Source organism: Polypterus senegalus, chromosome 10 (assembly GCF_016835505.1).
Source record: "Polypterus senegalus isolate Bchr_013 chromosome 10, ASM1683550v1, whole genome shotgun sequence".
Taxonomy (NCBI): domain Eukaryota; kingdom Metazoa; phylum Chordata; class Cladistia; order Polypteriformes; family Polypteridae; genus Polypterus; species Polypterus senegalus.
In genome coordinates this window covers 24,521,668-24,546,598 of record NC_053163.1, presented here as the reverse complement: position 1 = coordinate 24,546,598, position 24,931 = coordinate 24,521,668, and the positions used below count along the sequence as shown (strand labels likewise).

At 41.1% G+C, this 24,931-nt stretch overlaps 1 protein-coding gene across 2 annotated transcripts in view; it reads left to right on the top strand.

The window, feature by feature from the left end:
* LOC120536964 (voltage-dependent T-type calcium channel subunit alpha-1I-like) overlaps positions 1-24,931 on the top strand; it is an 808,892-nt gene that overhangs the window by 460,509 nt on the left and 323,452 nt on the right. For both annotated transcript variants that reach the window (XM_039765546.1, XM_039765545.1), the window contains exon 5: positions 14,289-14,386. In XM_039765546.1, the coding sequence (XP_039621480.1) occupies positions 14,289-14,386 (98 nt within the window). The remainder of the gene's footprint in view (positions 1-14,288; positions 14,387-24,931) is intronic.

Here is a 24,931-nt window from a genome sequence, read left to right as displayed (position 1 = left end):
TATTGCGCATCACTCCATCTGGGCACTGACTTGAAGAACAGTAGAGTTCATTACAGTAGTTCTTCATTAGAACTCTTTACATGTGTTTCTACGCTAAGAGAACTAATGTTTGTATCTACAGAGAATACTCAATTAGCCCTTTTCATGCTTCCTTATTTTCTTCATTTGTGTGGCATTATTGATGAGTATGCTCTTTATTATGGATGAGAGCAAAATCACACAAAAGAAGAGCTTCTGTAGGGTCCCTCTGTGTTCAAATTCAAAACAAAACACATCCTTACCTGAAATTCAACAGCTTTCCCACTGACAAATGATTAGATTATCTATATATATAAAGGAGAGTTGGGATCCGAGAGACTGTGTTTGTGTGTTTGTGGAGGGATTGAGAGTTAAGTGGGGTAGGGGAGTCACGTGATCAACTCCCTTCCCATTCACGTCATTTCATTCACGTCATTTCGCTCCGAGCTGACGCGGTTTTGCGTTCTTTTTCCTTAGTGTTTAGTCCTTTCTCCTTTACTAATTTACTGTTTAGTACACGCGGTACTCACACAGTCACTCATAAAAGGGGAGAAGACTCCGTGCAAGTATTGAAACTACCTTGGAAGACATGCAATCAACGAGGCCATTAAACGGATCTCAAGAGAGGTCTTCTAGGTTGGAAAAAAAGCGCTTGGCTGCCAAAACCAGGCGATTAAACGAATCTCAACAAGAAACGACTTCTACGTTAGAAAAAAAAAAACAATTCGCTTCCCAAATCAGGCGGTTAAACGAATCTAAAGAAGACAGGATTTCTAGATTGGGAAAAGGACGATTGGCTGCCGAAACAAGGCGGTTAAAAGAATCTGAAAAAGACAGGATGTCTAGATTGGAAAAATCCGCTGCCGATCCGCTGCCAAAACTAACCGGTTAAACGTGCAGCGAAGCGCGCCAGGTCTGCTAGTACAGTATATAGCTTATCAATCCCCAAGGGGAAATTCAAATGTACACTGCCGCAAAAATATACGATACAGAGAAAACAACTCAAAGTCCAATATAAGAAATATAAAAATAATAACACAATAAATATTATGCTGACACAAATGTAGCAAATTGATTCAGTACTATCTTTGTCAAGAAATAACAGACAAAAAAACAAACAAAGATTTGGGGAATCTATCTATCTTTGTATACTATCTGGTTAATATCTGACCGGTTACAGTCTCTTTGTAAAGGTTACAGTAGACAATGTAATACAGACTGGGTGGAGCTTTTATTTTGAAACAGCAGGAAGGGGAATTACATCATCTATCAGAGGAAACGGAAGTGGCATCATCATTTGGTGTCGGAAGTGGAAGTGGTGTCGTCTGAGGGGAGCCGGAAGTGATGTCATCATTTGGGGTCGGAAGTGATGTCATCTGCGGGGAGCCGGAAGTGACGTCATCATTTGGGGTCAGAGGTGATGACATCTGAGGGGAGCTGGAGGTGCAGGCGGATGATTTTGAATACATTAGGCGGAGTTTCGACACATCAGGAGGTGGTCCGCTCTACCAGCCAATGAACATCTGCAGTATGGTGCTTGCATATGTGTCAGATTGATTAGCGTCGAACGCACATTTCCAAGGTGAATTGTGATTTATAAAAGGTAATTTGCGTAGAAGTGTGCGTACGTCAGGTTTTATATAATCTAATTTTTTTTTACCATGTTTATTCTCCCTGTTTTGATAGCGTGCACATATTTTCGGGATCAAATCTACATAACGTTTTATAAATGAGACCCCAGGTCCTTGCTAGTCCGGAATGCTGCCTTATCAACTTTCAGGCAGTACAATAAAGGCTAAAAACAAATGATATATCTGATTGGCTCTACGGCCATGAAGTAAATGCAAAAGTGAAAATGCATCTTTTTACATTTTTATCTATTTTTTCTTTCTCTTATTTGTCAGAAACAGTGAAAACCCCTGTTTTTTGAGAACCTAATCCCCCCTCTTGTAGTGACTAGCAAACTAGAGAAAGCAAGGGACGTGCAGAAAGGGCCTTGTGCACTAATCTGTGCCTGGCATAAGAGATATGCGGCCCTCTGTGTCTTCAATGAATGCGGAGAGGCAAATCAGGCCAGTGTCATCTTCCTAGTTAGCAGATTAGAGCCTGGCAGACAATGCCTCAGGAGGGCTGATAAAAGGCAGTCAGTTGGACAGGCAGGGATTAGGAATGAGTCGGTAATGAAGGATTTGCCTTTTAAAACAAGAAGACGATGAAGGTGGAGGTGTCTGAAAATGCGGCCACCAACTGGTGGAGTGGAAATGGGAGTGGGAAGTGAATTTGGAAGATGGAGTGAAGGGCTGGAGTCAAGGAGGGCGGAACGGCAGTTTCAAAAAAAGAGCAAAGCTGTCAGTGAGGGAAAAAATGTGTTTGAATTAGAGATGAGTAAAAGATGGGCTAGGAAGGACAGGAATGGAGTGTTGTTGGAAGCAGGAGGATTATTTGTGGTTAATTTTCTTCCATTGTAGCAAATTGTTTCATAAACTTGCACAGCAGAAAATGAGATCACTGAGTAGCATAATCACAAAATGCTTAGTTCTCAGGGAGCTGTAGCCATGCGGCCTTTTTCTTTGTATTCTCTTGTGTACTTCTCACCCGATTTGGTCACAATAGACCTTAGACCCCTAATGTCAAACCAGCCATCCATTTTGCTATTCTGCATTTTTCACTATAGAGTTGAAGCTGCCACATATTTGAGATGTTAGTCTATCACAGCACATACTCCCACACACATTAATTTTTATTTTTAACTAGCAGGAGTACCCGGCGTTGCCCGGGAATCTATAACCGGTGAATTTCCCAAATGAAAGAAACAGAACACAGAAATAGAACAAACTTTTTTCTGATTGCCATTTTATTGTAAGTTCCTCCACTCTGGATTTTGTGTGCTGTGGCATTTCAAACATGTTTAGGAATCTGAAGTGGACCTTCCAATTCTATGTGTTTCTTTCAGTTGCATGGGTATATTAGTGAAAAGCAGGACAATTATAATGTGTTACATGGTATTACGTACGGAATAAGGAACACAGTGAGATGAATTTATGTTATTTACAATACGTCGGAAAGCGAACAAATAGTACCAGTCAGTCAGAAATGGCAACACTGAAAAAGTACCGTCAGTCGGAAAGCGAGCAAATAGCACTACAAATATGGAAAGGTAGTGAGAAAGAGTAGCACTGAAACCGAACTGGGAAAAATGGGAGGGAGGGGTGCTCTGTTTGTAAGGAGCGTCTGTGTTGAACCGTGATGCCATCTAACGGATGTTGGCGATGGTAACTACAGAGAAAAGTGACATACAATCGGTGCTGCGTTTGGAGAAAATGGTGGGGGAAGGATGCTGTCTTTTTAAGGCAAGTCTCTGTTCAAACGTTGGTGAATTAAATACAGCACTATCAGTGCGTGTGGGAGTGTAACATGCGGAAACGCGGGTGTGTCAGCTGGTCACACGCACTGGGTCGTTCACGTTTTACATCCATGCGGCAGTTCCTCTTCACCCGATCAAAGTAGTTGGCCTTCTCATACTTGGACACTTCCTCCATCTCTTGGCAATTTAAAGAAACATGGGTAAAGAGCAACGCACAGAGACCAAAGCTGACGCGGTGAAGTTCTGTTACAACATGCGGTCATCTTAAGTACGGGGACGTGTGCCGAACGTCGTGAAAGGGTGCCCTGTGGTTCACCGCGAACATTTTTCCGAACCAAACATACCCCATAACCTTCTCCTGGTTGCAAAGGAGCCCCATGCCCAGTTTGGTGGCGATCTGACACCCGGTGAAGATTTGTATGGCGGACAAACATACATACATACACACACACACACACACACATACATACATCGACTCTGCTTTATATATTAGATTGGTCAGATTAGATATTGGCCCTTAATGAAGCATGATCACGTGGCCAGAAACAATAGGACCAAAACAAACCCAAAGGATGGTAATGGTGACTGCATCGGGCCTTCAGAGCAGATGACACTGCCACACTGTAGACAAAAAATAGGCAAAAAGACTGAAGAACATGACTGAGTCAAATAATTCAAAAGTACAAGGCAATACACATGTTGTATTACCCAGCTTCACCTGCACTGTAAAAATTGCATATGCAAAACCTAGACAAAAGAAAACTTTAAATGGGAATTGTTTTGCTGCTATTTAGCAAAATATCTACCAATGTCATAAGCAAAATTTGCTTGAAAAGCTTTCTTAAAGTCAGCTAAATAACCATAAATACACATTTTTTGACAAGTCAATAATTCTAGCAATAAAGAAAACAATATTTAATATCATGTTATAAATACTTTTCCACTTCCTTAGATTTCATTTTTTGCATTGTGGGAAATTCTGAAGACATTAAGCCTCGGCTAAGGTGGCATTGGTAAATTGGATGTAACAGTACAATGTGACTACATGATGTGAGCAAAACGCATGCAAATCTCCTTAAATGAAAGTCTGCAATGTGTATTTTAATTATATATGAATTGTTTGAGTTTTATTTTTTGCCCTGCACGTATGTGCATGTATGTGTGTAGGTAGGTGCTTGTAGGTAGGTGCTTGTGTGTCATATACTGTAAGTGTACAGTGGAGAAAATAAGTATTGAGCGTGTCAACGTTTTTCTCAGTAAATATATTTCTAATGGGCCCATTGACATGAAATTTTCACCAGATGTCGGTCACAACCCAAGTAATCCACACATACAAAGAAATTAAAACAAAAAAAGTCCATAAATGAACTCTTTAAGGGCTGATGTTGACTTTTGTCGAAATTCAGAGGTAGAGGAAGGTAATCGACTGTAAACTGCGACAAAACTTGCCCTTACGTTTTAGTTTGACTCTCTTTGATTGAAGGAAGGTTATGTAGCTTTGTTGATTTGACCTTGATTCCCTGCGTGTGCATGAGTAGTGAAGAGCCAACAGCCTCTAAAATGGCATCGACCTCTGGCGAGACAAAAGCAAAATACTCCATGGACGTTTTACGTATTATCACTGAAGCGGACTCTGGCTTTTTGGACTCTGAGTTTGATTTAAGAGATCTGGAGATGGATATTGAGAACAAAAGTGAGGAACCATCATATTGGTCATCAGTTTATCATGGTGCTGAACACATTTGTGTAGCTGATACACCTACAGTAGCGTTCGCCTAGGAGGACCACCACTTATGATGACAAGAGGCACAAACCATATTTCATCACACTGCGACTGCAACCAACACACACCTGCTGTGCGAAGACAGAGAGGTAGGCGGCCCGCTGTGCATTCCTGCTGATCATTGAGCTGCCCCTACGCAGCCACTACGGTGCCAAACAGGCACCTACAGCAGCCACAGCATGTAGCAACAGATGTTTTTTTGTTGATTTATGTGTGAAACCAGTGAATTGTGTGCTGAGTTTTCTGGAAAAAATATTCAGCCCTCAAAGAGTTATGTGTAATAAAGTGAAATGATTCTTCTTTTGACTCTTGTGAGGAGCACCTGGTCGTGGCTGGTTTATGGTGAAATGAGGTTCTTTCCACTTCCGTATTACGACCCCAAGGTTGCTCACTGGAACATTCCGAAGTTTACGAATATGTCTGTCACCAATGCCATCAGTGTGTTTTGCAACAATAAGGCTGCGAAGGTCTTGAGAGAGCTCTTTGCTTTTACCCTTTGTGTGTGGCACCTTGGTAAGGAGAAACCTTTTTATAGGCCATCAATTAGGACTAAACCAGCTGATATTCATTTGCACTGAGAGTTGGCTATCAGGAATGCTTTCTAAATATTGACAGATTTCAGCGAGTTTCTTGGCCTTTCAATGCCATTTTGCATCTTCTTTTCTTTATGTTGTGAGGAGGGGGGCTGAACGCACCTCTAAAAGACGCGGTCGCTCTTCTGAAACCCCTTCTTAAACTATGATACAATGGGAAACATCCATCCATCCATCCACTATATCCTAACTACAGGGTCACAGGTGTCTGCTGGAGCCAATCTCAGCCAACACAGCACACAAGGCAGGAAACAAACCCTGGGCAGGGCGTCAGCCCACTGCAGACAATGGGAAACAAATGCAGTTTTTTTTACCTCCTCTTTGCTCGATTAGCTGCTGGCTTGCTGCTGCAGCTGTGCCGCGTGATCTTCATCTCGCTCGCCGATTCAAACATTTAAAAGCCTGTACAGCAGCTGTCCTTTTCTCTTTTTGCCTTGTCTCTTTTCTCCCCCAGACATCCTCTGTTTTATTCTTTATGCTTTATTATGCTGTTTATGAATAAAGGTTATTATTCTTGAAAACCCTGAATGAATCTGTGCAACTGTGTGCCTCAAGCCTGACAATGTGTTCAATACTTATTCCCTGTATCATTCAACTTTGTTACAACTTAATTTTTAGACTTATTTGTTTTGGTTTCTTTGTATGTGTGTGTAAGAGAGGGATGCCCCGGATATGAAAGGATGGGGGGAAGGCAGTTTTTTTAGGGCACTGTCTCCCCCAATACACTAGATGGCTGCTCCCCTGGTTTACAGTAGTGCCCCAGATTCCCACAGGGCACCATGGGACTTAGAGTTCTGTATCTCAGCCCTGTTAAGTGCCGCCAGGGGGTGCTGTGAATGAAGTGGGGGACATGAGATATCTGCTTGACGCAGGAGTGCATCAGGTAGAAGATCAGAAGAACTTCCCAGTTGGACAATATATAAAAGACCACCTAAAACCCAGTCGGGGAGCCAGAGTCAGGTGGAAGGTGGACAAAGCTTGCTGGGAGGTGTGGAGAAGAAAAGAAAGAAAGAATAATTGTGGGCAGTGTTGCTTATTTAATTGTGGCTGTGGTGGTGGAGAGCACTGTAAAGAATTTAAACAAAGAATAAAATAAGTCTTGGTGCTTTTAACTTGTGTCCTGTGTCTGTCTGTTGGGTTTGAGGAGCAACACTGCCCTCTGGTATTCACACTGGATTACTTGGGTTGTTACTGACATCTGGTGAAACTTTCATGTCAATAGCCCCATTACAAATATATTTACTGAGAAAAACGTTGATGCGTTCAATACTTACTTTCCCAGCTGTATATACTGCATCACCAACGAAACCATTTGGGCAAGATGTCAACAGCAATCAACCATTGACAAACAAATCCAGCAGAGAAGGCTGAGATGGTTTGCCCAAGTGTTTAGAATAGGCACAAACAGGTTACCACCCAGACTCCTCTGGAGACAGCGACCCACCCATTAAAGGATACAATGGACTGCACCCAAGAAAACGAGGACCAAACGAGTGGTGGAAGATCTGAAGATCTAATGACTCGACCTGAACCAGGCCATAACTATTGCCATGGACCGTGGAGCAGTGAAAAGCATCATGAAGCAATTCAGAAATTCTACGGCACTCACAGCAGCATACTGGTTGCATGGCCAGCCACCTACTAGGGATGAGAGAGAAAGATGTACAGTATGTATAGTAAAAATTTGATTTAAATAACTATATATTATATTGGGCTTCAGGTGATGACGGAGTAGTACTTGCTAACACCAGCACTCACAAATCCAGGGAGTGTCCTCCACCAAACATGTCAGTCAACTTCTGAATATTAGATGCTCCTCTTTTTAGCTTGTGACACTCTAATACAGGGTGGGCCACGGAAATCTAGCCCTCCTCCTGTGATAGTATGACAAGATGAAGAAGCAATTGGATTGTTTTTATTCACTTATCAAGTTGCGACAGATGCTGAAAGTGGTCCCTATTCACATCTGTGCACCTTTGGGCACGTTCGGAGCACCTTGGCTGATACTGCTTGCAGCTCTTCATCAGTGATGCTGTGGATAGTGTTCGTGAGGTTTTCCTTGAGTTCATCCAGGGTAGTTGGTGTGCATTTTCTGCTTTAAATTTCCCCACAGATAAAAATTGCATGTGGACAAGTTCGGGGTGCGTGGTGGCCATAACCCCTTGCTCACAGTTCACTGCTCTGTAAACCTGTGCCAATGAGTTGCGTGAGGTGTGGCATGTTGACCCATCTTGTTTGAAAAAGGAGTACATGTTTTCTTCTGGTGTTAGTTGGTTGTAAAATTGTTGAAAGATGTCCAGGTAAATAGCGGTATTCACAGTTGATTCGAAGAAAATTGGGCTCACTATTCGTGTTCCTGACACCGTGCACCAAACGCCTATTTTCTGGTCGTGAAGTGGCTATGGCCTCCTCCAAAAAGCGTGGCACTGGTATTAGAGGCGGGCTACTTTTCCGTGGCCAAACCTGTGCAATGAGCTCATAACCAAGTAGACAGCATTATATCACTTGTGACAACTCTAGATGGTGTAGCAGCCACTCAACCCGCAAAAGCACAAGCTTTTTATTTGGTTTCTTCACTTGTGGGCAACGTCTTCCCCATTCCCACAAGCCACAACACAGTCACAAAGCACACACTGCACGCCTTAAACCCAACACTCTTTCTTTTCTTTTCTTCTCTTTCTTTTCTTTCTCCTCCACTCCTATTCAGCAACCTTCGTCTCCCTCCTCCCAACTCTGGCTCACCGAGTAGTGTCTGCTGGCTCCTTTTATACGTTACCCCAAAGTGCTTTCATCTCTGGGTGAGATGAAAGAATTGCACCCTACGGGCTCAGGAGCAGCTGTAGCACCCCCTGGTGGAGCTCACTGATCCCAACAGGGCTGCACCAAACTCCAACTCCCATGAAGCCCTGCGGGAGTCCTAGGCACTGCTGCAACCCAGGAGGGCTGCTATCTAGCACTCTGTTGGAGGGAACGCTCTGGCCACGCTTGGAGGTGTCCTGGCCGTCCACGACACACTTTATCCCTAAACCAGTTTCTCAATTTGCTAACTGTCAGTTAACAGGTACATTCAGTTCATCATTTCAACCCAAGCACCAACGGCAATACTTTTTTTTCTTTTTTTATGAGTGAGCCACTTGGGAAATCCAATACAAAATATGCTAAAATTCTGAAACTCTATCTACCACATAACATAGCGTACAATTAAACTACATAATTAGGCACAAAATACATTCCTTGTGCTGTCATCAAATTAAGTAGTGTTGAGGAATGGCTATTTAAATAGTTTGGATTTAGCTAGTTTAATAAATGTTAATCATTTTTTAACAATGCACCTCACTAGTGAGCACTAAAAAAAATGTGTCTTCGTTTTTAATGCTGAAAATGTAAATTAAGACAAATTCCAGGAGCCACAGCAGGCTTGAGTGTGCTTAATGTGACGGAGTCGCTAGCCACTAATTAACTGAGTAGCAGAATAGGGACATGTGAAGTGAGGGAAAAAGGCGTTCTTTCTTTCTTTCTTGCACTTCCACACCACAATCCCCCTTTATTTATAAGCCAGCTCTCAGGCTGTTGACTTCCAGTGGTCACACGATGCGGCCATTGAATGAGGGACAGCACGCTGCTTTACAGCCACAGTGGAAGACAAACAATCCCATCACAATTTGCAGCGCTCTTTCTGTTTCTTTTTAATAAGAGCTGAAGAGCTGCGTTTTGAAAGTCCATTTATGTTCTGTGGCATGTGTGATAAATAATGCCAAAAAACATGATAGGGGTTTGGGGGCAGCCTCCCGTATAATGTATCCTGGCTGCTAAAATTGAAATGATTGAACAGAGATTTTCATAAGACTGAGTCCAAACAGAACTGATCAAAGGCAAGAAAGATGGTGGCTTTAAAGGCCCGTTCAGGAAGTGACATCATCTCTGGGGGAAGAACCGGAAGCGATGTTGCCAGGGACCGGAAGTGACATCATTACTGGGGGCAGACTCGGAAAAGATGCCATCAGGGGTGCCGGAACCTGACAGGATGTCCCGGGAATGGTCTGCAAGTAACTGAGAAGAACAGTCAGCACACTCCGCCACTCCCCGGTGGGGATGATATTACAATTACTTAGGCCCTTTATCTGCCTCGTACTAACACGTGTATAACACATTATATCCATGCTTCTCTAGCATTGATATATGTGTTTATGATCTTAATGGTTTTGTTAACCTAAAGTAAGACTGACCACTGTTTGAAACCTACGTGCTAGTAGCACTGGACCCGTTTTAACCCTGGATTTTCTGTTTTTATGGGAAAAATTATTTTGTGAAATATTTTACCTCTGGGGTGTCTATGAAACTCAAAAATGAAAAAAATAAATAAATAAATTATCACTATTATTATACAATAGCTGACAAATACTTGAGGAAATAAAATTGAAAGTGGACCTGCTTACTGTGTGGTGCGTGCAGTCCTGAAGCGTCCATTTTCACTTCTGTGTTTCTTGGACTGTATGCCAGTCTCTCCAGTCTGTGCTAATAGTAGCCAATGGCTCCAAACGTACCTGTGCTGCTGACCATACCTGAAATCCATATGCATATTCAGTTATGACACCAAAATCTCCTAAGACCTTCAGCATTGGTCTGTTGTTAAATGTAGATAGATAGATAGATAGATAGATAGATAGATAGATAGATAGATAGATAGATAGATAGATAGATGGGTGTCCCTTTAAATAATCCTAATGAGTTGTGACTGCCAGGGCCATCACAAGTGACAATACACATTTAATGTGCTGTGTGTGTGTTTGTGATGCCCCAAGTCTAATCCCACCTGCACACTCCAGTCTGTTGTCATGTGACCTTTAGTGCATTGATCTCTGGGTGATCATCTACTAAAGTTAGCAGGTGGGAGCAAGCAAGCTGAGTAAATGGTTTAACTAGTGGGATGAGGAGGTACCAGAGTGCAGAGGCTAAAGGAGAGATACATTTTTCTTCTCTTCCTACTTAGGTGTCCCAAAAGTTATTTTTTCTGCTCTCTCCCGTACACATGCTCTACTGCCCAACAGCCCACTCTTTATCTTTCTCTTTTAACTAAAGCATCAGTCCTCAAGTCCTCACCTTCTGCTCTTCTGTGAGTATACACACCGTATGTGTATATATGTGTATGGGTGTGTGTGTATATATTAGCTGTTTAAGCTTGTGCTGCAAAAAGCCCAGGCTAAAAGAAACTATTGAAAATGTCATAAAAAAATTAAAAAGCAGAGTCGGCAGTTTCGTTTTACGGATGTGCTCGCCCCTCTTGTCTTAAGCAGCTAAGCGAGTTTCTCTTTCCTTGGAGGTTTCGTTTTGCCAATGTGCTCGCCTTGCTTGTCTATTAGCGGCTAAGCGAGTTTCATTCCTCAGCAGTTTCACTTTGGCGACGGAGTCACTTTCTTTCAGCTTCATGCTGTAGTCTCGTACTTCTTTCTTCTTCCAACTCGTTAATTTGGGACTGCCTTGCCAGTTCTTTGAGCTTCATACTGTAGCCTCACACTTCTGGGCCAGACAGACAGACATACACACTTTCACACATAGACGTTTATGTATAAGATGCATGTGTGTGTATGTGTATATATATATATATATATATATATATATATATATATATATATATATACATATATAGCTTGGTATATATTGATATACTGTACACTCTACTACTCAGAGTGGTGTCTTGTATGAGGTTCAGCATGCGTAATGAAGAATTTCATTGAACTCTGTATGAGGATGTGTGATGGAAACTGAGATTACCTATAAAAGAGTAACTTCAGTTATGTGGAATTTCTTTTTACAATATATACATCTTATTACTATTATATCTATAAATATCGTGCATTTATTTTGTCATGCATGTGTGTCAGTGGATCGCCCACTCCAGGACCAGAGGAGGCGCTGGCACTATTCATGTTCTCTTCCATTCCCTCAAAGGTGCCAAGAAGGCATCCAGTGAGGGCAGCTTTCTCTGCCCTTTCTGATCTCCCATGTTTAAAGCAGAAGGTCACCAGAGGGAGCCGTCACTCTCAGTCCAGAGCACTCCGCAGGGTAGAGCTCCAATATTATGACATAAGCAAAGAAAGAACTTCTTAAGCCTAAAAGCAGCTCTTCATTTTATTTTTTTTTTTGTTTCATTTTAGTCTCACACCATGGTGTGCTTTGATTTAATGGAGATGGCTGGCTTGTTGCCCCAGTATTTATCATTTTGACTTGTTGTTCCTCACTCAACCACAATATACTAGATATCGCATGAAAAACTGGAATGAAAGCTGAAAACACAGGGTTTAGTCGATTTATTTACTTCCAAGTAAGCAGCGTGAGAGAGATGGGTAAGCTGAACAAAATGTTAGTGCTTTCCCTATATCATGATTTGGTATGATTTTGGGTCCTGTTTCTGTCATCAGGTCTGTTTACAGCGTTGCTAGGGGCGTGGCCTCTGAGGTCTTGACCTATGAGTAATCGAATCGATAGGATAAAAAGGACAGCGATGAGTGGAAGTCCTTATCCAATCTGTAGATAGCAAATTTCTGAAGCATTCAAAGTGTTTCTTTGTGCTCTTTTCTCACATGTATACTTTCGGGTTTTAACTCTCTTGTTCTCCCGATCATGATTATTGTCTCTTGTATTGGGCTTCGGTTTTATTTCACTTTTTTTTTTGTTTTGTTTTTGCTATGCGTCTCTGGCTTTTTGCTCAAAAGTTTATCTGCCAGTTTGAGACACCCTAGAGACCATCCATGTGCAGTCTGTACCTTCCCTTCATGTTCTCATGTTTTGTTTCTAGATGTTCTGCATTGGTTTTATATTACACAGATTGTCACGTTAGGTACACTGTGAATTGGCCAAGTTGTGACCCTTAGGCTTTGCTGGGCTATTGTCCCATCTGATGTATTTTTTTGGTTTGCTTTAAATCTTGATTGGGTACAGTGCTACTTCCTGCCAACCTGCATCCTTCATTAAACTACATATAATGAACCTCATAAACCTGTTTGTAGGCTCAGTAGGAACCTACTGGCCCATTCATGTAGAACTGATACAATCCGTTAACACTCATTCTATCACAGACGGATAACTGAGCAATAGAATGATGCTTAATATTATACGGTGCATTGTGTGAAAAGGTGATAGATATTTCAAGTACATCATTACACTGAAAGTGAATGTGATTGTCAAGTTGTTCTTTTTGTCTCCATTTCTGTGACAAGTGTGTGTTCCCAAAAGCCCCCATCTATTTACACCATATGCTGCACCATGAGTCTGTCTAAATAGTCCAGATCCAGAGACTAAACACTGCAACAACTACAACAGCACTTGCTATAATCAATCAAAATGGGGGGGGGGCAGAGACTCTCAATTTGTCTCCTCTTCTAGGATGATGACACAGGGAGATCAAAGCACAGAAAAGAATATTTTATTAAAAATACTATACAAGAAAAAGTTATACATAAGGGTTATAACTCAAAATGGAAGTAAAACAAAAGCTCTGCAGCCTGGTCAGGCTAACGTGTTCCCTATCAGGTAGGCGGGCTGTGTGATCGTCCAAAGGCTCGACAGAAAATATATTTTGGAGTGCCTCATTTGGAGATCTGGCGTATTCTAGATATATTCTGGTTATTTATTTTTGTGAGAAAGATATGGAGTAATGAAGTAAATTAAAAATTCCTTCAGAGTCTCCCAGAGTGAACCTGATGAGACTTCTGAGGGTCCATTTGTCTCAAGAAAATAATTAATTTGCTTGAGCTAATGACGCCAGCTACAGGATGAGTGTGTAGGACGCAGTTATTTTAAGGTCCATTATCAGAGGGGCGTGGTCAGAGATAGCGATAGCGGCGTAATTACAAGATTTGACAGTGGGCAAAAAATGACTATTTATGAGGAAATAATCAATTCTTGAGTGACAATGATGTACGGGTGAGAAGGAGTATGCTCTTAGGTTAGCATTTAAGAACCTCCATGGGTCAAATAGGTTAAACAGAAAATACATTTTGGAGCGCCAACCCGGCTGTTCCAAATGCATGATGGCATGAAAATGAAACAAAACAGTTGGCAACAAAGATTACATGGCATGACAAAACCTAGGCCTTTCTTCGTCAATGTAATCGAGGAGCTCCTTCACTCTGTTAACTGGATTGAGAAGTGATTCCACCTTCTGGACAGTCGTGCTTTTATGGCGTATTGATCAAAAGAGGTAGAGTCAGTTGCCCTCATTGGCCTGAAAGACGAGACAGTTAGTGGCAGTGCCCTCTCTTGGTCTGGAGTGGAACTTCATACCTGGGAGGAACTCGGAGGGTGACCCTCTAACCCAAATGCATGACAGCTGGCTGGTCCACTTGTAAAGGGTGTAAACACCGAGCGGCTGAATTTAAAGAACAGAATAAGAAGAGGATGGGTCATTTGCCAGAGTAAGACGCTTGTATTAGGAGAGCTTTGCACTCATTGGATAAGAGGCCAACGCAAAGCCTCAGATGGTGGTTTATATGAAGCAAAAATTAATTTCTTTTTCTTTTTTTCCCCACAGCATGGTTGAATACTCCTTGGACCTTCAAAACATCAATCTGTCAGCCATCAGAACAGTCCGGGTCCTCCGACCACTCAAAGCCATAAACAGAGTGCCCAGTAAGTCAATTTCCTTCATTTTCCATTTGCTTCACATGCCACCATAATGCAGTGTTTTGTAGTACACACTGGTGGTGGTCTATCTAAAGTTGGTTTATATCCTGGGGAGTCTCTTATAAAATATTGAGATCACTGGTCAGGTCTAAGATTAGACTGCTGGGGTGACAAGTGGTTAAATATTCACTGAGCTACTGAGTCATGACATGGTGATGTTTTTTTAAAAATCGATAGTCTAATGCAGTTTTTACTTTGTACTTGCTTTGAAGACATTGAGAAGATCTCTAAAGGTTGGAATGTGTCAGATTTTGGTAAGAGAGTAATGGCTTTGAAAATGAGCACATGTGCATGTGGTCAGCACAATGGTGCAGCTTCAAATTTCCAATGTCCTGGGCATTGGGATTGACATTCAAACCACATGGCAAGTGCTCCCTGCTGGCCTCACCAGAACCTTTTCCAGCAGCAACCCAAGTTTTTTTCTAGGTGGTCTCCCATCCAAGTACTGGCCATGCCCAAACATGCTTAAATTTAGGTGGATGACCTGTTCTGAAGTACCAGTCATACGGCCGCTTAGGCCATTTTGGAACTTCTCTCTCCATGTTTGCATGTCCATTTTCGGGTTGCTCTGGCTTTCCTTAAACACCTCCAAAACCATGCATGCCAGGTTAACTGTCAATTTTAAACTGTCCTTGTTTGTGCATGAGTGGGTTCTGCGATGGAGGTTTGCCTTATCCACAGCTGGCTCCCACCTTGCACGTGACTGTGACAGTATAGACTTCAGACCAGGGTGACCTTAAAATAAATTAAATTGGTATGTAAATGTTATGTGATGTTGCCACCTTAACGTTTTGGAAAGTTCCAGAAAGGTTTGGTTTTATCTCACCGACACAGCAAAAATGAGAACATAGCATTATAGGTCATTAAAAAAATAGCCTTCAGTTGTTCCTTTATTGTACGATTTTAGAAACCTTGACTATATGCTGTCCGTGCAGTGACAGATCTCAAACATCTAAACCTCTTGTCTCTTCTTGTTACACTCTTGATTTCAGGTGGTCAGACAGCTGCTCTGTGGCCTAGTGGCTAAGGTGCCAGTCTATACATTACAAGGCTGACAATTGTGCACTTTGCACTCAACCTAAGTGATTTATCCCTAAGATATTGGACTTTAACACTTCAAAATTAACATTTGTAAAATTAATACAGCATGTACTGTAACCAGAACCAATTTTGAAAAATGCCATTGTGGCGATGTGCGTTGGGGTCTGTGTTGTGGTTTTACAAACAGTGTGGCTCAGGATTTTGGGTTTTGGGTATGTGTTTGCTGATGGAAAGCTTTGTGGCAATGGATTGTTTGATTGCTCATTCATGAGTGGGAGAAGTCGGTACTACCATTTCCTACTGGTGCCCCATGAAATGTTAGTGAAAGCACGTGCACCCACAAGGATAAAATGAGTCTGAGTAGGACACAAAGAGGAAGGATCGAGATCAAGAACAGACGAGAAAAGCTGGGGAGTGGAGATGCAGCAATGGGATTCCCCCATGAGGAGGCCATAGAAATGGGCATCATGGGCAGGTTAGGAACAGGAGCAGGTGAGGGTTCTAAGGATCATACTACAGATGATGGTGGAATAATGGAGTCAGATTCTGGGCATCCCAGCAGGTCCTGACTAAGGTGGCTGGGACAACAGCTGAAAATGGTTGACCATGTTCGACCTCCTGGTTTGGTATTTGCTGAGCTGTGAGACCTCCTATAGAGTGGTGTGTGCCGTCTTATCCATATGCAGTCTACTGAATTGACCCCAGGAGGGCGATAAACAAGTTGTACAAACATCTCAATGATGATTAATAGAATGGGTTGCACCTGAGCCCAAATTCAAGTGTCACAGCAAATGGTCTGAATACTTGGAACTTTTAATAAATTTGCAAAAATTTCTAAAACTTGTTTTTGCTTGCTCATACTGGGGTATGACGTGTTGTTTGAGATACAAAAATGAATTTAAATGATTTTAGCATAAGGCTGCAATTTAATTTAATGTGAAAAAAATGAGGGGGTTCTGAATGCTTCCCGAAGGCCCTGTACTTATAGGATTTCAAAGTTTCCATTCTCGGAAATTGTAACTTTAAACTGTATGGTGTGATCATAACGAAACCAAAAGAAAGGTTGACTTGCATTGCTTTTAATTAGTAAGGGTGAATGTGCTTGGAGGGAGGTCATCTTGTCCTTCGCTTCTTACCAATCATCCTTCCAAATAAGTTGCAGGCTTTGTATCTTTCCATATTATTTGATAGCACTGGAGGTCCCCTCAGGTGTGCAGTATAACATCATTTTGGAAAACTCGGCCGTTCACTCAGTTGTGCCTGGCTGCTGTACAGTTTGATAAAATCCCTCAGTTATCCGATACCCTGAAGTAACGGCAGAGACTCGGTGGTGATTAGTTTATAGAAGATTTTTTTTTTGAGTGTGTGACTCTGTTAAGGCAGCACCAGGCAGCTGTGACAATAGAGTCCAGTTTAGTGGCACATCACCCTAAGGCAAAAAGGGACCTTTTCAGTCATTTTAATCTGTGCTTCCCTTATTTCTCTTGACTTTACTACTGCAAAAGAAGGTTTGCACAGTACCTGCTATAGAAGTGATGGTTACTTATTTATGAAAAGGAAAAATATTGAAAAATCAGCAGAATTGTGACCAGTGCTATACTGTATAGAATGTCCACTGGGGCTTCAGACTGATTTTTTAATTCAAATCCTTCCTTCATTTCTCCTAGTTATAGAAGGAAAAATGTTTTAAAAATGCTTCCTTAATTTTTTTTTTTTTATTATTTTACATTTTTCACTTGCAGTTGTGAATTCTGGGCATCAGCTTTTGACACATCCTCCTCAGGTAATACTGGAGTAGAGTAGCCACACACAAAGTGATGTCACTGGCCTTGGCAGACATGTTCCAGTCGAGATCGGTGTCGCTATTTGAACAGCTATGTCGCCGTACCAATTAGACATAAACTTCCAGGGTTGAGAGTAGAGGAAGCAGGCCAGGAACATAACCCCATTCCGCAGTTTAAACTGTCTTAGTGATTCAGATCACCGAGCCTTTACGTAATACTCAGTGGTAGATGTCAGCACAAACCGTGGGGTTATTGGTCACTGTAGGTTTTGAAATTTAGCAGTGTAGCAGAGAAGGGAGAAGAGTATGACAGCCTTTACAGCTTTGTTTCCATTCATCTTAGGAAGGAGGATCCCATGAGGAAATCAATGTATTGCTTTTAGCCATTTCCTCCTACAACGATGCTCTGGAATTTAAAAAGTGGGAAGTTTTTGATACTTGTCAGGCCATGAAGGGATCATGGCAGAGGCATATAACTTAGAGATATTGCCTTTTATAGCATGTTAATGGAATATTTTCATCAAAATTCAGTATCTGAATTGAATCAAAATAGGCAGGTCAGGATAGCACAGATTTATTTAGAAGTTAAAAGTAAGGGTACAACCTAGGGTCTGATGAGCAGTAGCTCTGATTGTCAAAATTTGCCAAGGTGTTTACTGTAGTGAATATACTTTGTTCATCAAATATTTTCCTGGAAAACTGCCTTTTGTTTGTGGCTTAGGCAAAACTTTTTTCCCAGTGGCCCATGATGATTTGCAATGCCACAACATCATAGAACTGTACCAGCCAACATTGGATGAGTGAGACTCACCAACCCAATATATAATGCAGATTCTAGTAGTGGGCTAAAATCAGTGGAGACCTTGTGATTTCATTCAAGCACAAAATGTGCACACAAAACGAAACTGCATGTGTCAGTGTATTTGTTACCTAAAGGTAACATTTTTTTGTATGGACTTGTGTGTAATACTAAACTTACCCCTTTAATATTATTATCCAGAGTGTTGTGCAGTTGATGCAAACGGGAACGAGTGAATGATCCATGTGTGTGTTGTGCATTTTGTAGTAGCAACAGAAGCGAATGAGAAAAAATGAAGGGGAGAATTAAACAACTTTGAGAGAGGTGAGCACCTGCTATAGTATCCGTCTGGGGCAAACCTTAGTGAATTCACTGTCTGCAAAAATTTTTTTCACTGTTCTGATATTTAATCATTTCATTTTATATCAGGACGGTTCAGTGGTTTGCACTCTTGCCTCAGATTAGGTCACAATTTTGGCCACAATAATTGCTCCAGCATAGTTGGCGGACATATCCCAAGTCACCAGGGACACTTAAAACACCATTGCACCATTATACCAGTTCAGTTTATCCTTCCTCATTGACTTCCAATGAGTTTGACGAAGTTCTCACAAATTTCTGCTATTTTGTCAAATCTGTGAAAAAGTAAATATGTGGTGTTTATTCATCACTAAAGAGCAGTCATAGCAAATGCAATGTTGATGCCCTGTCACACAGTGCAAGTCATGCAGTCAATAAGTCTGGCATTACATTTTGGACAGTACTTGATGTAAATAATATGTACAGCATATTCTAAGTGATATTCTCTATTTGGCGAAAAATTACACTTGATTAGCAGTCAAAGGCAGTCTGCATCTGTGATGATGTGACTTATTGAGCCTTTCACAAGGAATGGAATAAATGTCACTGCTGGCGTTATTTTTATTATCACTTTCCACGACAAATACATTACTTTCCTAAAACCTACCTGCTCATACTGAATTGTAAACAAAATGAGACGGGAGCTGCTAATGTGAAAGGTAATAGGTTAGAGGGTCAAGGAGACAGCCACTGATTATGGCAGAGGCAGTGCCAAGTAATGATATGCAAATAAAGCAAACGTGAATGTAATGCCATCATTTTTTGTGCAGGGGCTTCTCATTGACTGCAAAACTGAGTGCAGACGCTGATATGGACATTTTTTATAGTCGATCTGTCGTGCTGCTTGTCATTTACCTATTCGGCGAAATGCAGTGGATTCAGAAAGTATGCAGACTTGGTCTGTTTCTGCACACATTTTATGTTGTAAATGTCATTTTAAATAGATATATTTACAATGTTTGCTCATCAATCATCCATAATAACAAAGTGAAAAGGGTCATTTATATAAGAATGGCTATTATTTTAATAAACTATATAGAAAAATATCTTTTTACATCATACATTACTTCAATGTTCCAGCTGACTAAAAATTGTCCTTTCACTTTTTATAGTTAAATACTGAAGTGTATTTGGACAACCGCTCATATCCAGTACCCCTTGGGGTCTGTCTTGCTGCTGGTAGAACAAATTTCCCTCGGAATAGTAAAGTCTATCTAATCTAACCTAAGCAATACTCACAATAAAGGAAAACTTGTGGAGATGCCGAAAATATGTGCTGACTGCTGATACGGACTGATTTATAATAAGCCCACATGCAGTTTGTCATTTACAAATATTTAGATATTTGGAGAAATATGTCAGTATAATTTTTATTCTTCCGAAAAAATATTCCACTTCATTTTATATATTTGTGTCCAGCTAATTGAACCATGTTTTACTTTTCATTAGAAAATACTAATAAACGAAGCAGCTGTCACACCAGCAATAGCACAACCCTGTGAACAATTTTTTTAAAACTGACAGTGTATTCAAACATTTAAAGTGAAAACAGATGCAAACATTATATGCTTTGTGCCGTGTAATTATTCATTTATACATCCACTCAAGCTGTGTTTGGCCATCTTTGGTTTTTGGGGAAGGGCAGCAAAGATGCATTTTCAGGTCTGATGTGTCATTAGTGAGAACAAAAGTATTCAGAAGCCACTTGGAGTAAACTTGATGTTTTGAAACTGAAAATATATGCGATGGTTCTAATGTAGTGTTAACCTGAGAGTCCATCTGCATCAGCTACTGGACATCTGCCTGAATTTTTATCACATTTCAAAACAGTCATCCAATTCACAAATGATTTTCTCCCCATGGCACAAAATTAGTAGGTAAGTCTACAGAAGACTTTTTTAAACTATCGAGAAGATCAACTGGCTATTAGACTTTTTTTGCAGTTAAGTAGAAGCTCCAGATGTACAGATGAGACAGATGTAAAATAAAAAATGGTGGAAATAGTCCCCTTAATGATGATGCATTTATTGCAGGATGCAATGAAATGATGATGAAGGAAATCAAAGGGGAAAAAATGGTTTCTCTTTCGAAATAAACAAAAGCCCTCCATGTCGTGTTTTCATAGTTGTAGTCCAAAACTGCATTGACTTGAACCCCTGAATCTCTTTTTCTACCTTCATTTCTAAGCTGAGCTCCTTATGTGCGTATTTTCACATCTTGCTCGTTTCTTCTCAGAAGACCATGGTGTGGTGCCATCTCTGAAACTCCAACAGCTTTACAAAGTATACAATGGAAACTGTTTTTATTCGTTGCCTGTGATGTTAGAAATGTACCTCCATATTACTATTGTCTGTGTTAGTCCATTACAAAGGGCATGCAAAAATGAAGAAAAACGAGAAAGGGTGGAGTATTATACCAGAAAGCTAATGTGTCATGACTTAAGCTGACAACTGATGCTTCGTAGCCTCTTTAAGAGAAGACATCTTGTGTACCGTTGTTAGGGTCACGTCCCTCATTTCTTGGGGTGGGGTCTCTGGGGTTGTGACCTTGACTTAATTAACAACCGGCAACTGGGAACCTTATCAGATCTGCAGATAAAAACCTTAATTTAATTTTGATCTACTGTGTGTTTTATCTTCTTGTATTGCTTATTGCTTGTTTAACTGACTTTGATTTTGCCTCTCATCTGGGTTATGGTTGCTATGGTTTATTTTTATTTTCTTTTGTTTTCCCTTTTTCCCCTCTTCTCTCGGTTTACTCACAAAATTAGTTCCCCTGCTTTCCTGCCGAGTCAGGACATAATGTACCCATTCTTTTTATAAAAAACTAGCAAAATACCCGCGCTTCGCAGCGGTGAAGTACTGCATTAAAATTTTTATTAAGAAGAAAATTAAACCTTTTTAAACTGAGGGAAAATATGCCAATAATTATTTGTTAAGGATCTCTTTGTATACCATGTTGTCAGTTCGGCCATCCGGTAGTAACATGACCAAGCTGTGCGCTGAGCTTACTCTTGAGCATGTAACTTACAGTTGGCCATGTGAACAGTAATCTTGTCTCAAATGTCACAGCTTGGATTGCTGCTGTCATAATCGGTTTGAGTTTCATGGTTTGTTTCAATTACGACAGTATTTGCAGGATTTGTTGTGTTGAAGTGACATTTGGCATCTGTCAAGCGTTGTAAGCACACAACCGGTTTCATTGATAAAATCACATCCAGCTTTTGAGAGTTTAAACATTCATAAACGTCAAAGTGTCCACTACGTGAATCTAAGATGTTTAAGAGGCATTGGCGGTTGTCGAAAGGTGTAAACTATTTGGCCATTTCGGTACACTTGAAAGCGACAACCGAACAATTCAGTGGCAGCCATCAACTCACATGCAGAACCATAGGTGAAGGGCTTAAGCATTTCACTCTTATAGTGCTCCTGTGTAGTATAATTATCTCCTGTACCGTAATCAGTCCATACCTTGAACCTGTCCCAGTCATTCAATACATAAGACAGAATCTTCCTCCGGATATCAAGAGTGAGCCTGATATGGCCGTGCAATATGTAACAAAGAGAATGGAAAAGGTAGGTGGTATCTCCGGGCAGGAAACCACTCGGTAAGTGACAGTTCTTTGATCGATGGTGATCACCTCGATAGACATGTTAATGGGGGTTGGAATGATAAAGGAAATGGGTACCTGAGCAATGTAAAGTAATTGTAAAATACCTATACAATACCTATAATTGTAATAAACAAACAATAAAACAGCGGAGAAGCCGTGGATTAAACAAATTTGGGCTGTAGTTATCAGTAGGGAGATGTGAATCCCGTGGCGAAGCAAGGAAGGGAATGTAGAGACCGGAGCGACGGACAGTCTTATATAGGCAGGCAGCCAGTCAACAACGTGGGAGGCGTTGGGACGGGGGACACAACGCCACCTCACGCGGTGACCGAGGTGCAGGCTATGGATGTATATATGTACGTAAGTAGGATTCAGTTAGCGTTGGGAACCCGTGTACCAAATTTCTTGAAGATGGGCCCATAAGTAACAAAGACTGTTGAAAAGTTCAATATGGCGGCCGACAGTGGCATCATACCACCGAAATAAGTACGTACATTGGTTTCGGTTAGTGCAGGGAAGCCGCCTACCAAATTTCGAGAAGATGGGGCCATAAATAAGAAAGTTCAACATGGCAGACGTTGTTGACCGTTATGACCATTATGCATAGAATTTCGAAATGAAACCTGCTTAACTTTTGTAAGTAAGCTGTAAGGAATGAGCCTGCCAAATTTCAGCCTTCTACCTACACGGGAAGTTGGAGAATTAGTGACGTTGGAAAGTTCAATATGGCGGCCGACAGTGGTGTCATACTAACGAAATAAGTACGGACATCGGTTTCCGTTAAAAGTTCAATATGGCGGCCGACAGTGGCATCATACCACCGAAATAAGTACCAAATTTCAGCCTTCTACCTACACGGGAAGTTGGAGAATTAGTGACGTTGGAAAGTTTAATATGGTGGCTGACAGTGGCATCATACCACCGAAATAAGTATGTACATTGGTTTTGGTTAGCGCAGGGAAGCCGCCTACCAAATTTCGTGAAGATGGGGCCATGAATAAGAAAGTTCAATATGGCGGACGTTGTTGACCGTTATGACCGTTACGCGTAGAATTTCAAAATGAAACCTGCTTAACTTTTGTAAGTAAGCTGTAAGGAATGGGCCTGCCAAATTTCAGCCTTCTACCTACACGGGAAGTTGGAGAATTAGTGACGTTTGGAAAATTCAATATGGCGGCCGACAGTGGCATCATACCACCGAAATAAGTACGTACATCGGTTTTGGTTAGCGCAGGGAAGCCACCTACCAAATTTCGTGAAGATGGGGTCAGCCTTCTACCTACGGGAAGTTTGAAAATTGGTGGCGTTGGAAAGTTCAATATGGCGGCTGACAGTGGCATCATACCATCGAAATAAGTAAGTACATCGGTTTCGGTTAGCGCAGGGAAGACGCCTACCAAATTTCGTGAAGATGGGGCCATAAATAAGAAAGTTCAACATGGCGGGCGTTGTTGAACGTTATCGACCGTTATGACCGCTACGCGTAGAATTTCGAAATGAAACCTGCTTAACTTTTGTAAGTAAGCTGTAAGGAATAAGCCTGCCAAATTTCAGCTTTCTACCTACATGGGAAGTTGGAGAATTAGTGATGAGTCAGTGAGTGAGTGAGTGAGTGAGTGAGTGAGTGAGGGCTTTGCCTTTTATTATTATAGATAAATGCACAGGAAGCCTGAAACTTACATTGGCTCAACACCTCAAACTCCTTGTTTTATCGTGGAAAAGCTTTTGAAACAACCATTCCTTAAAACATAAACTTCCTTTTCAAATGCACACATTCTTTTCTATTAGAAGCATAGTCATTTGTCACATCTCTTTTGCTACTTTGGTTAGACTTACCAAACTTGGGGATATGCAGTTCAGAGCTGCAGTGCACTTACACCTAGGACTACGGTCCACTAGCTTCTATCAGTAGTTCCTTTATACGTCACAAAGACTTCACAGAAGTCTTCCTATTAAGTGATCAATGTCCCTCACCGTACTTGACCTTCATGATAATGGAACTCTGTTCCCAGCCCCTGGCAGTAAAATAAAGCAAACATGTAAGCAGAGATACAGGCTTTAATAAATTTTAATCTTTAGCTACATGAGAATGGAACACTGTTCCCAGCCCCTGGCAATCCAATAAAGCAAATGTGTAAACAGGGATGCAGCATTTAATACATTTTAATCTTAAATCATTATTCAACTAGTGCCATAAACAAAAGTAAAATAAAGTGTGGCAATGTACACCATACAACCTGGTACTATTAGAAGTTTAGTCTTTCCAAGTAGCACTATTCTTGTCTTGTTTGGAGAATTGGGCGTTACAGAGCATTCTTCATTTGACTTTCCCCTCCTCTGTTCTTCTGGCAGCTAACCTTTTATATCTCATTGTCATTGTATAAAGTTTCATAAAACTAAAATCATGTGTCCAGATTCAGAGGCTATAGCTCCAGCTGCTAACATCATAAATGGGAGCCAACATTGTGGCACGCTAGTATAAGAGTCAACCAATACCTTTTTACACTTTCTCCTTAAAATGAATTATCAAAATATTTAGGTGATTCTTAATTAAAATTAATAGACAAGGACCATTTTCCATTCTATTTTAGCATAGAAAATGAATAAACTAAACACATCAAAAACATTCTGGCTTTTGAGAAAAGTTCTTCTCCTTCCTTCATCATTCCCACTCCACTGACAGTCTGAAATCTGGGGAGTCAGATTGGTTAGACCCTTTTGCACAAAAGAATGGGAAAAGAGAAAGAATCTTTCCGATGATTTCACATATAACTTTTTTTTTCCCCGCCACTCCTTACTCACTAACCAAATGTTAACAGAGACTTGGCTGGGTCGCCAGCCCTTCTATGTCTTCCCATAGTTTTCATTCACACTCCGGCTCTCTTGGAGACACGA